Source organism: Lytechinus pictus, chromosome 14 (genome assembly GCF_037042905.1).
Source record: "Lytechinus pictus isolate F3 Inbred chromosome 14, Lp3.0, whole genome shotgun sequence".
NCBI lineage: Eukaryota > Metazoa > Echinodermata > Echinoidea > Temnopleuroida > Toxopneustidae > Lytechinus > Lytechinus pictus.
Window position 1 is genome coordinate 27684218 of NC_087258.1, and position 13046 is coordinate 27697263.

The 13046-nt window shown below is 35.5% G+C and overlaps 1 protein-coding gene across 1 annotated transcript in view; it reads right to left on the reverse strand.

Annotated features, from left to right (window-relative positions):
• Positions 1-7712: 7712 nt before the first annotated feature.
• Positions 7713-13046, reverse strand: part of LOC129276821 (ephrin type-A receptor 4-A-like) — a 46337-nt gene continuing 41003 nt past the window's right edge. Inside the window, exon 16 of the mRNA XM_054913226.2 lies at positions 7713-12974. Coding sequence (XP_054769201.2) covers positions 12713-12974 — 262 coding nt within the window. The 3' untranslated portion in view covers positions 7713-12712. The remainder of the gene's footprint in view (positions 12975-13046) is intronic.

Below are 13046 nucleotides of genomic sequence, written 5' to 3' on the forward strand. Positions count from 1 at the left end.
CATGATTCCTCATTACTTTACTAAAAACATTATTTATGGTGTTGAACTGTTTAAAAATTGTTCATTTGGTTTAGAAAATTTGTGGGCTGTGTGTGTGGTATAAAAAGGAAAAGTAGTGGGTTTTTTTTTTTGGGGGGGGGGATGATGGAGAGCAGTCAGGTTAACAATGGCAGATTACTGGTATGAATAGCAGACATTATATCCTACATAGATTGAATCTTGTACAGTGATTGGTTCAAATAGCATCATGTGACCAAATATATTTCAACTATGATGTTGCGTGACGTCAGACCTCGATATATTTTTCGCTATACCAATATTCTGACGTCATTATTTCAGAAAACTGGATATTAGCTAAACTCTCGGGCGCACCGGCCAGCGAGCTCTCCTCCCGGGCAAGTCCCGTGATGCGTCGGCGCAGGCACTAATCTGCGTTCCGCTGAGCGCGGTGGCTCGATGAAAAGTAGGTAATTTAACGCAAGTAATCGGACTTTCAAAGCTCAGCGCATAGATTTTGGTTATATATTATCAAAAGTAGGATATAAAACAAATATATCAGGCGTTTCATTCGAAAGCATAGTGGAAATTATTAATCCTCGGTTGGACTGGCAAAACTACTATATTTCCCTCGGGGCTTCGCCCCTCGGGAAAAATAGTAATTGCCAGACCAACCTCGGATAAATAATTCCACTATACTTTCTCAAAGCCTGATATATTTGTTAACTGTCAAACTAAGGAACCTTCTCTGGACCAGATCCTGGTGGATCAAGTAATGAAGGATGTGACACTAGTCAACCACAACCAAAACACCATGGCCCGTGTTCTGAAGTCAGGTTTAACTTAGATCATGGTCTTACTCTGTGCTAAAATTATGGGAAGCCAAAGGTGTCAAAATGTTTATTAAGTTGTAAGTTTCTTATATTTACTCTGCTCTTTCCTGATTTACCGACGGTGAAGACAATCATTTATTTATACTTCCTACACAATTATGAATGATTTGAGAGCCAAATGAGCTGAAATATAATATCTCTACTGTTAATGATTTATGTAACAATTGGCTATCCATACTTAAACCACAACTTTAAACCTGAGTTTAAGTTAAACCCGACTTCAGTCCAAGTTTTAATCTAACACCATTCTCCCAAACTAATACACTGCCATTCCTACACGTAGAAGATGGCTGAATCACAACAAAAGCATTGAAGGTCTATTTAATATCAAAACAACTAATTTTCCTTACAATAGCGTGCAAAGATTTTGTGTATACCAAATGAACCAGTTTAAGGTAATTTGCTGCAAATGTGGGATGAATCTGGCCACATCTTTTCACAGGAACAAAAACAGATTTAAAACTTTGGATTAATGATGATGTTTTTTATGATAATTAAACCACAATGGAGGAGGGTCAGTGCTGGTCTAAATCCATTTACTCCAATTTTGTCAAACGCAAATTATTCTAATTTTCACGTTGATTAATAATTATTACACTAAATGGTTAGGCCTATAGATTGTTAAGATTGTTTAACCATAATACTCCCGGGGCCGCGCTAAATCTGCAGCACAAATTTTTTGACTGTGCCGCTCACTGACTTTTTACTTCCAAGTTTTCGAGCAAATTTGTAGACCAAATTTGCATCATCCGGATACACGATTGCGAAATCATGTACTATCATGTAACGTGCTAGTAATCCCAAAATAGCTATTAAAAAAAGTGATTTTATGTACAAAGTCAATGCAAATTGAGTTTTTTTTTCTCTATTTAGTAAATAGTATGCTTTTTTGCAGGAGTTTCTGCATTTATTATAAAGTCAAAATAATTTTATAATACATACACACATGTATTTGTAGTATGACATTAAAGGACATTGCAATGTTAAAAATTAATAACAGAGGAGTAATTACAAAATTTAGACATAAATGCAATGTAAGCATAAGACAAAGTAATGCAGTGGCAAACTATATAAACAAAATAAATGCTTGAGAAATAGCAGCCAAAAGGGATTTCATGAATAAATTATCATAATTAATTCCTGGAAAATGGAATAGTGAATTTAGTGCAATTGGCCTATGCAGCGTAGATTATGTCATTCTCTACCATCATGCAAATGTCGCAATAGCAATATCCTCTGCCAAGATCTTAAAGGGAGCCCATAACGACCCCTAGGAATCACAAGAATCAAAATACCCCGAGTTTATCACAATGCGTGATTGAAAATAAAACTGCACTATTCAATTATATTTTGAATGTCTTGTGACTCTTGCTATGGGGCTGAGTCATGTAACATATAGCATAGTGATTGATCTCTTAGTTGATTTATTGATGGCAATTAATGATCAGTACAATCAGCTGTAAACAGCAGTCCTACCATTAAGTGCTTGGTAACAGCCCTCTTGTTAATCTATTCTTTTGATCAAATATCTCTGTTACTTTCTTTTATGTTTATTTATGTGTAGTTATATTTTAGAAATTACCTCCTTGATTACTCTTCAATATTTCTTTTCAAAGACTAATCTGAAAGAAAAAAAAATTTCAAACAAGGCATTCTGATATACAAAATATCCCAATAATACCAACGAGAAATGTAGTTAATGATGTGTACTGACAAAAATTTTATGCTACTTTTTTTTGTTTCATGTAATGCATAATAATACATGGAAATCCTTTAAAAGGGAATTATAAAATTGTTTGTGTATCATAAACATGTTGTCTATAGATAGTACATTTTATTAAAATGATATAACATTGTAACAAGTAACCAATGTTTCATTTTGTGGAGCTTGATTGAGTTAATGTATTTATCGTAAATAATAAGAAAATGGATGGATGAGACATTGTATAAAGTTGTCAAAATATTTGCCTATGATATGCAAAGTATATCTTACCTTGAGCATTGAGCAAAGGAGAAGAAGAAAGGGTGGCATTACCAAAATGGTACCATGGCATTTGCTCTGGCAACAATTGCTTCGCTGCAAATTTCATACATTAATGGAACACTGGATTTAACACCACCCTATCCCAAACCTAACATAAAACCTTACTGCAACCCTAACCCTACATCTTAGTCGAAATAAGGCCTGGAGCAATTGTCGCCGGAGCAAATGTCATGTCACCAACGTAATACCACCACTGTCATCATCACGATCATCATCGCAGTCATCACCATCATCATCGCTGTCATCACCATCATTATCATCACCATCATTGCTGTCATCACCACCACCACCACCATCATCATCTTCATCATCACCACCATCATCATCATCACCACCATCATCATCATCGTCTCCATCATCATCATCATCACCATCATCATCATCACCACCACCACCACCATCATCCTCACCATCGTCATCATCACCATCATCATCACCATTATCACCATCATCATCACTATCATCATCATAATCCCCACCATCATTATCATCATCATCATCGTCTCCATCATCACCACCACCGTCATCATCACCACCACCATAATCATCATCACCACCACCACCATCATCACCATCATCATCATCATCTCCATCATCACCACCACCATCGTCATCATCATCATCATCATCATGGCATCACCACCACCATCTTCATCATCACCATCATAATCCGCACTATCACCACCATCATCATCATCCCCACCATCACCACCATCATCATCACCACCATCATCATCCCCACCATCATCATCATCACCATCAAAATCCCCACTATCATCATCACCATCATAATCCCCACTATCATCATCACCATCATAATCCCCACTATCACCACCATCATCATCATCACCACCATCATCATCATCCCCACCATCGTCATCACCATCATAATCCCCACTATCATCACTATCATAATCCCCACTATCACCACCATCATCACCATCATCACCACCATCATCATCATCACCACCATCATCATCATCACTATCATAATCCCCACTATCATCATCACCATCATAATCCCCACTATCATCATCATCATCATCCCCACTGTCATCACCATCATAATCCCCACCATCATCATCACTATCATAATCCCCACTATCATCATCACTATCATAATCCCCGCTATCATCATCACCATCATAATCCCGACTATCACCACCATCATCATCCCCACCATCACCACCATCATCATCATCACCACCATCATCATCATCCCCATCATCATCATCACCATCATAATCCCCACCATCACCATCATAATCCCCACTATCATCACCATCATAATCCCCACTATCATCACTATCATAATCCCCACTATCATCATCACCATCATAATCCCCACTATCATCATCACCATCGTAATCCCCACCATCATCATCACTATCATAATCCCCACCATCATCATCACCATCATAATCCCCACCATCATCATCACCATCATAATCCCCACTATCATCATCACCATCATAATCCCCACTATCATCATCACTATCATAATCCCCACCATCATCATCACCATCATAATCCCCACTATCATCATCACTATCATAATCCCCACCATCATCATCACCATCATAATCCCCACTATCATCATCACCATCATCATCATCATCATCCCCACCATCACCACCATCATCGTCATCATCATCACCACCATCATCATCATCACCATCATCATCACCATCATAATCCCCACTATCACCATCATCATCATCATCACCACCACCATCATCATCACCATCATAATCCCCACTATCATCATCACCATCATAATCCCCACCATCATCATCATCACCACCATCACCACCATCATCATCATCACCACCATCATCGTCATCCCCACCATCATCACCATCATAATCCCCACTATCATCACCATCATAATCCCCACTATCCCCACCATCACCACCATCATCATCATCATCATCACCACCATCATCATCCCCACCATCATCATCATCATCACCATCATAATCCCCACTATCATCATAATCCCCACTATCATCATTACCATCATAATCCCCACTATCATCATCACTATCATAATCCCCACTATCATCATCACCATCATAATCCCCACTATCATCATCACCATCATCATCCCCACCATCATCATCATCACCATCATAATCCCCACTATCATCATCACCATCATAATCCCCACGTTCATCATCACCATCATAATCCCCACTATCATCACCATCGTAATCCCCACCATCATCACTATCATAATCCCCACTATCATCATCACTATCATAATCCCCACTATCATCATTACCATCATAATCCCCACTATCATCATCACTATCATAATCCCCACTATCATCATCACCATCATAATCCCCACTATCATCACTATCATAATCCCCACCATCATCATCACTATCATAATCCCCACTATCATCATCACCATCATAATCCCCACTATCATCATCACCATCGTAATCCCCACCATCATCATCACCATCATAATCCCCACCATCATCATCACCATCATAATCCCCACCATCATCATCACCATCATAATCCCCACTATCACCACCATCATCATCATCATCACCACCATCATCATCACCACCATCATCATCGTCACCACCATCATCGTCACCACCATCATCATCGTCACCACCATCATCATCATCATCACCATCATAATCCCCACCATCATCATCACTATCATAATCCCCACTATCATCATCATCATCCCCACTATCACCACCATCATCATCACCACCATCATCATCATCCCCACCATCATTATCATAATCCCCACTATCACCACCATCATCACCATCATCACTATCATCATCACCACCATCATCATCATCCCCACCATCATCATTCCCACCATCATCATCATCATCACCATCATAATCCCCACCATCATCATCATCACCTTCATTAATCCCCACCATCATCACCACCATCATCATCATCCGTAGTCCCATCATGCATCATGATCACTGTTTTTTGCATCATGATCATCATCACCACCATTATCATCATCCCCACCATCACCATCATAATCCCCACCATCATCATCATCGTCTCCATCATCACCACCACCATCATCACCACCACCACCATCATCATCACCATCATCATCATCGTCTCCATCATCACCACCACCATCATCATCATCACCATCATCGATTCTCTACATCAATAGTTTTTGCATCATGATCACTGTTTTCATGTAAACAATGGCCATGAAATGCATATCCTCCAAACATCATCACAATCATCGACATAAGGAGTGCTCCACTATGGCTGAAAGCTCAAAATACAAATCATTCAACCAATGACAATTTGTTTTGCAGTAGCTTTTTATTGGAAAAAATTACATTTTTCAGCATTTTTTTTCTTCATTTCTTGAAACAAGTAATTTCTATAGCCAGCATTATTATAATACATTCCAATAGTTTCCCCAATGATAGTATTAATCATAAAGAGTTAATTACAACAACATACTAGATCTTCAGAGGTTTGATACATTTACATACAAAATACATGTATTTTTTTTAATTTATACATATCTTCTTTACTTATCTACATGGCATTAAAAAACAATACATTCCCACTCAAATCAATTCACCACAGTTATCAAATTGACAACACAAAATGGCTACCTTCTAAGTGATTGTCAGAATGATTTTCAATCATTATTTCAATAAATAATCGAATTTCCGTACTAAGCAAAACAGATGGTTTTAAAACAGAGCCCTTCCTATAACTGAACACAATTTAATTCAAGGAAAAATGATAAAAGTGCATTTATTGTGCACAATTGTTTATTTGTGAGAGTTTTATTTTATGAGTGTATTTCCACAAATTGGTCTTAGATGTGAAATAAACATTTTGTGTGAAATCTAATTTTGATTGCCCATCACCTTCATATTTATTATAAAAATGTTTGTTGAAATGCAGACACCCTGTCATACATAAATCACCCTTTTCATGTGGCTTGCAAACATTTTGTGAAGGTTTTTTTAAAAGATGCGAACATCTAAAAACGACAAAGTCCAACATTCATGTTATATACAACAAAAGTGAGCAAAACATGTGCTTAAATGTTCAGAAGCTTCACCAGCAGTTTTATGTTTGTGTGTAATTTTAATAGTTTTTAAAACTTCTTCCGAATAAAAACGACTAAAAGTGACCATACAAACAACGGATGAAACTTCTGAACATCGAAGCACACATTTTGTCACATAAAATACATATGTTGGACTGTGTTATTTTTTGACATTAGCTTCCTTGCCAAAACCTTTGCAATACAGTGAAAACAGTGCCTGTAGGGACCAGTAAAACTCTTAATTTAATTTTATTCCTGATTATTTAAATCTCAAATGATTTCAAATCAAATTAATCAAATTCATAAAAGCTTTAAATTTAAATCTGCAAGGTTTTGTAAATTTGCAAAATTTAAATTCAGATCTTTACACGAATGACTTATGTGTATGGTATGTTTGGCACCATAAGATACTTCACGCATAGAAATAAAATGTGTTCAGATTTGGTAGGAAGGGTTGTAACTCATTAAAACAAAAATTATAACAGAGGAGATACACTCCTATCTAGAAACTTGTTCATCCTAACTTAACTCCTAATTTAAGCCATTAAATTTTAAATTGTCATATGATAATGTGTTGATGAATGCTTACTAAATACTGTTCTCATGCTAGAAATGAACCGTTTATAACAGCTTGATAAAATTTCTGATTGCTTGTTATAATCTTGTCCAAATGAATAGCCTATGTACAGACTCTGTATCAAATTTGAAAAGGCAGTTTGAAGAAATTTCACTGCTCTAACGTTGTCCTTTTATTTTATCATTCACGAAAATACATTCACAACTTTAACTATCTGAAGAATACAGGGTAAACTAGTAGTAGGATTAAGAAGCTAGAAAAAAAAAACAAGAGGCGGAATGCAAAAGCAAAAACAGAAAACAAACAACAGAACTTGAAAAAGTTGTTATCTTCTAATACAAACTAAAATATTTCTAAAACTGAGATTTTAACACTTGGAAAAAATCTGGAAAAAAAATATGAGTTAGATTGTGAAGGTTTAGATACATACACTGAATGTAATGCTGTGCAATCATTACTGAGCTGTTAATAAAAAAGAATTTACATTTCAAACATATAAAACCTAATTGAAACTAGAAAAAGAGGGGCATTAAAAGGAATTGTGTCTCAAAAAGCAGCCAGACCTATAGTTAGGCAAAAAAAAAAAGATGATGCTAATGCATTTATTAATACTGTTATGCATGTGAACCAAAAAGTATATACATACATGTTATCTAGCACTTTGCTTTAGTCAAATGTACTTGTAAATATAGATTGCATTTTGTAAGTGCAATGTTGCCTTTCATACATTATTATATGTATTTTTTCAAAATTTTCTCCTCTTACTAAGAAGATGAAAATAAAAGATGTAAAGCATAACAGTACTATGCCCTCAATAAATTCTTCAGAAAACATCTAAGAAAATGATATTCTCCGAAATATACAACTTTTTGCACAGACAAAGATCAAGAATAGTTAAACACATATAAATCACTGTCAAATGAAATAAGCAAAACTGCATATCATTTACCATATTTCACATGCTTATACAACAAAAATTGTCCTCATCATAACCACATTTATATCATCAAAAATTCTGTATATCAATATAATAATTTCTCAAATATTTTACACATTTTACACAGCGGGTTTTTATATAAAAAAGCCAAGCTCGACAACAAAATGACAAAAATGCACAGACATAAAGAGAGAACCGAAGTATTTAAACACCTGTTTATCACAATCACATTTTAATCCAAAGACTACTGAATTATATGATCCCTATACGCTTTATATAGAAACCAACCAATACTAGTAGGCAATGGGTTAAAATAGAATACAACAATCACAACATATCACCAACATCATCAAAACTGGAAGCATATTACATTGAATATACACTGATGATGATATACCTATATGTGATTCTATATGTCAAGATATAAAACAAACGTATGTATGCAGCTCCACGTGCGCAACCAATACACACACATTCAGAGGCAGAAAGGCGTTATAACCCCTGGCTCCGAACGAACAGACGTCTTGGTTCGAGAGAGTCATCTATTTTGCATAGAGGGAAAAGTGTATGATTTCAAATCGATGTGGAATTAAATATTTCAGCGTGAGCATTCTCTCTCAAAAAAAAAATTAATCACAGAATTCCTTCATTCAGAATTTCAGATTTTAAGACAAGTCCAAGTTATATTAACTAGGCCCTGTGATATAAAGATAGAATTAATATCAACAACTGATTTAATTTTTTTGTACATGGTTTGTCATAAACATATAGTTACAATTAATTGTATCTTTTATATCACAAGGCTCTATGTTACCAACCACTTGAGAGCATACGCTAGGGGACAGTATCACAAAACTTAGCGACTGATCGTACAGTTGGTTTGCAAGACTAATAATGACCAATGTAATAATTGTAACACTATCATTAGGACTTATTTCTCAACATTGAACTTGTGCTACTTATGCTGACACCTGTATGTGGATGATGTAATATACAGAAATGTAAATTCCTTATACATACAGGACAGGGAATCAATAATACTACACACAAAATGTAATATTAATCATTCAACAAAAATAATCATTTTGTAATAATAAATTACTTGTGCCAAATAATATAATATCACTTCAGGAATAACATTAAGATTATTCCTATTAATTTGTCCCCAATCATAGGGTTATATCATGATCTTTGAGATCTATATGATTTTTATTTCAAGTAATTGAAATATTTTCATTTAATTTGATTTAATATTAAGGGAGCTTACAGCTCACTCTAACATCATATTTGTGTGCAGTTTCTGGAAAAAAAATAAGCATATCCATATGGCCTTTTCATCATTACATGAAATCCCCTATAAAACAGACCATGCCTGCTTGATTGGAACCTTGGTGCTTTACAAGTTGAATTAAAATTAATTCTCAAGTAAATAACCAGTGTGAACGACTCTATATTCTGAAAGTGTATTAGTCATGATGCTTTGAAATGCAATTCACACTTTCAAATTAAATCCAACTTGGAATTTCACATGATAGCCGCTATACATATATTACTTTATATTAGTTGTAAAAATCACTCTGTAATACAAAAATTAGACAGCAGACATAACTTCACCCTGGAAAATCTATGATTTCCCTCCAAAATACAATATATTACTTGATTGTCTATGCAAAAATACTTAATTTACAATAAATTACTTTAAAACTTTTGACTTCTCATGACAAAATCAGTTTCAATTACACAATTAAATCTCAAAGGAGGTTTAAAAACAGACAGCAACATTTCATAGTACTGGCAAGTTACAAACCATTATTCACACACCCTCAGTCAAAGTGGACAAACCCTAAATCAGCCTGAAATTACATACAAATCCACAGTTAAGGGCTAGAGAGAAGAGATGTTCCATTTACTTATACAGGGGAGATTTATTTAATATCCTTAGCTTGACATCAATTCTATGGAATAATTTCTTGCATCTTCTAACATTACACTCCTTACCTATTAGAGAATAAAAAGGGGATAATTATCTTGTACATTTATGTAAAAAAGAACAATCATTAGATTGGCACATTAAAATATTTGGTATATCATGTTCAATTAATTTCATTCTAGCACAAAATCATACTTTTAATTTCCTTTGAATGAATGATAGTATCTTTATCTTTCCATATGAACTGTTATAAAATAGCACTACCTTCATCACACAACAGTGCTTGAATACTTTCAACACACAAATATAAAACATTTCCCTCACACAAACATGAGTTGAACAAATTATACATATGATTAAACAACAAAAATATTAAAATTTCCCAAATAAACCATATAGCATCATGACTTTCCACTTGGTTAGTTAAAAATAACTGAAAATACAACAAGCAGGAAAAGAATTAAAAACGATATTAATTTTCTGAAGCAGAGATCTCAATCTGAACATATATCACAGTAGCTCTCTATATACATATCAAATCACAAAATATAAGCACAAAGTATATTATGCTTCAAATACTTAGTCTATGATTGTCCTTTACTTGAGTTTTTTCTTTACTACATAAAACTTGAACATAAATCTTTTCGGATTTACTAGTCAAACTAAATTCATCACCATCAGAAATGAAAGTATATCTAACTTTCAGAAGGGAATTCTATTCACCTTAAATATAAGGGTGAATAGAATTCATCAAATTACTTATAATGACTGTGATCACATTTGACAAGATGTTAGACTATTTTGGACAAATGCTTACTTATTCTACGATGAAAATACCACCAAACACAATTTGGTGTTGCAGAAATCTTTCATAATAGATACCCTGTAACAATGTATGTGGATTGAGACGCATTCTTTAACTTTGTCAAATAAAATGAAATATAGTATTTGGGAAAGGTTGTTAGTCTACCTGATGTGCTATTAAAAGCAATGTTTGTAGGTCAATCACTTCTCAACATCCGATATGATATAAAAATAATTTACTTCATTTTCTCTTTCTTTTCTTTGAGTTAAGTTGTAATCAGTCCAGGTAAAGAACGATTGTGTATATACATGTATATATTTCTTAGAACTCTCAGTATTTAGACTCTGTAGAGTGATATGATTTCATTTCCCTAATCCGTACTGGCAGTGCAATTTCTGAATCTGATTTCATATCTGAATACTTTGAATTCCTTTGCGCTCCAATTGACTTCCATCTACAGAAAAATCTACATGTATCAGACCATGGAGAAATTTAATTCATATTTCAGAAATTTGTCCTCTCAATCGGCCAAGTACAGAATATTTTCCTGACTTATTCCATTTCCCTTTATACTCGTAGCATTTCAAACCTGTTCTAGTACAAACTACAAAGCTCAAACCATTCTGTAGATCCCTTCACATTACTAATATTTTCTAGGATTTTTTCTATTGCATTGCTTACTCGGAGTCGATCAGCGAACAAAGAAATATCAGGTGCGAAGGGTGTTCTGATTGAAGCCCCGATCCATACTTGCGGAAAAGATGGACAAGGCAATCAATGCTGGGATGCTGCGTAAGAACTACGGGAAGATTCAGCATTTTGGATTTGAAAGTTATCTACATGAACATGGTGACATTGTTGATGACATAGGTTGTTGCTTCAAGATATATTTGCAATTGTCTTATCTCTTGTACTAACTGCTATTGTCCAATTGTAACAGGCATATTTCAAGTCTTCATAGCGTAGAACAAACAGCTGACTCAGTCAACAAGGTGTCCGACATCCAGAAGTTCCTTCCAAGAACTTTCTGAGGGCTTTTAGGAGTGAAGCTTGGAGGCGTGATGCGAGACTCGGTGTTCTGGAGGCCGGATCTGTAAGAACCTTCCAGCATTCTCGGTGTACAAGGTGCGACTATGACCCACTCCAAGACGATCCTTCAAAGAAGTCTCCAAAGTCATTTTTATGAACAAGGCTTAGAGAACCAATGTGAGACTCGGACACCAGACCTGTTGCAAGATCTTGGATACAACCATCAAGGGTTGAAGACAGTGAGACTTTTCAAGAACAGTTACACGAAAACTGTTGCTTGGGATGATGTCTCCCTTCATGCTTTGATATAGTCCAAGGGAGAAACATCCATTACCCAAACACATCCATCAATATATGCATATAAAGTTCTTAATGAAGTGTTTAGCTGGGTCAGAGTTGAAAGGTCAGGGGGTCAGAGGTTAGACCAAGGTCTCTGCCGCTTGCTCTAATTGAGCTCGTATGGAGTGGATGCCTTTCATAATTTTCTTTTGATGTCCAGCAAGAGTGACCCCTAACCTTGGTAGGTCACTCTGTGATAGTCTGGCGATGTCTTCTAGTCGGACGTAACCTGCTGCGCTAAAGGAATCCTTGTAGCGTCCCATCTTGAGGCTATCCAGCCAATCAGAGACAGAGTTGAAGCGGCTCAGATCATTGAGGCTAGAGCTGAGGCCAAGTGGACTCCTGTATCAGCAAGATCAAAACACAAATAAACAGTTTCACAAGGTATTATATTCATCAACATTTGCATACAAG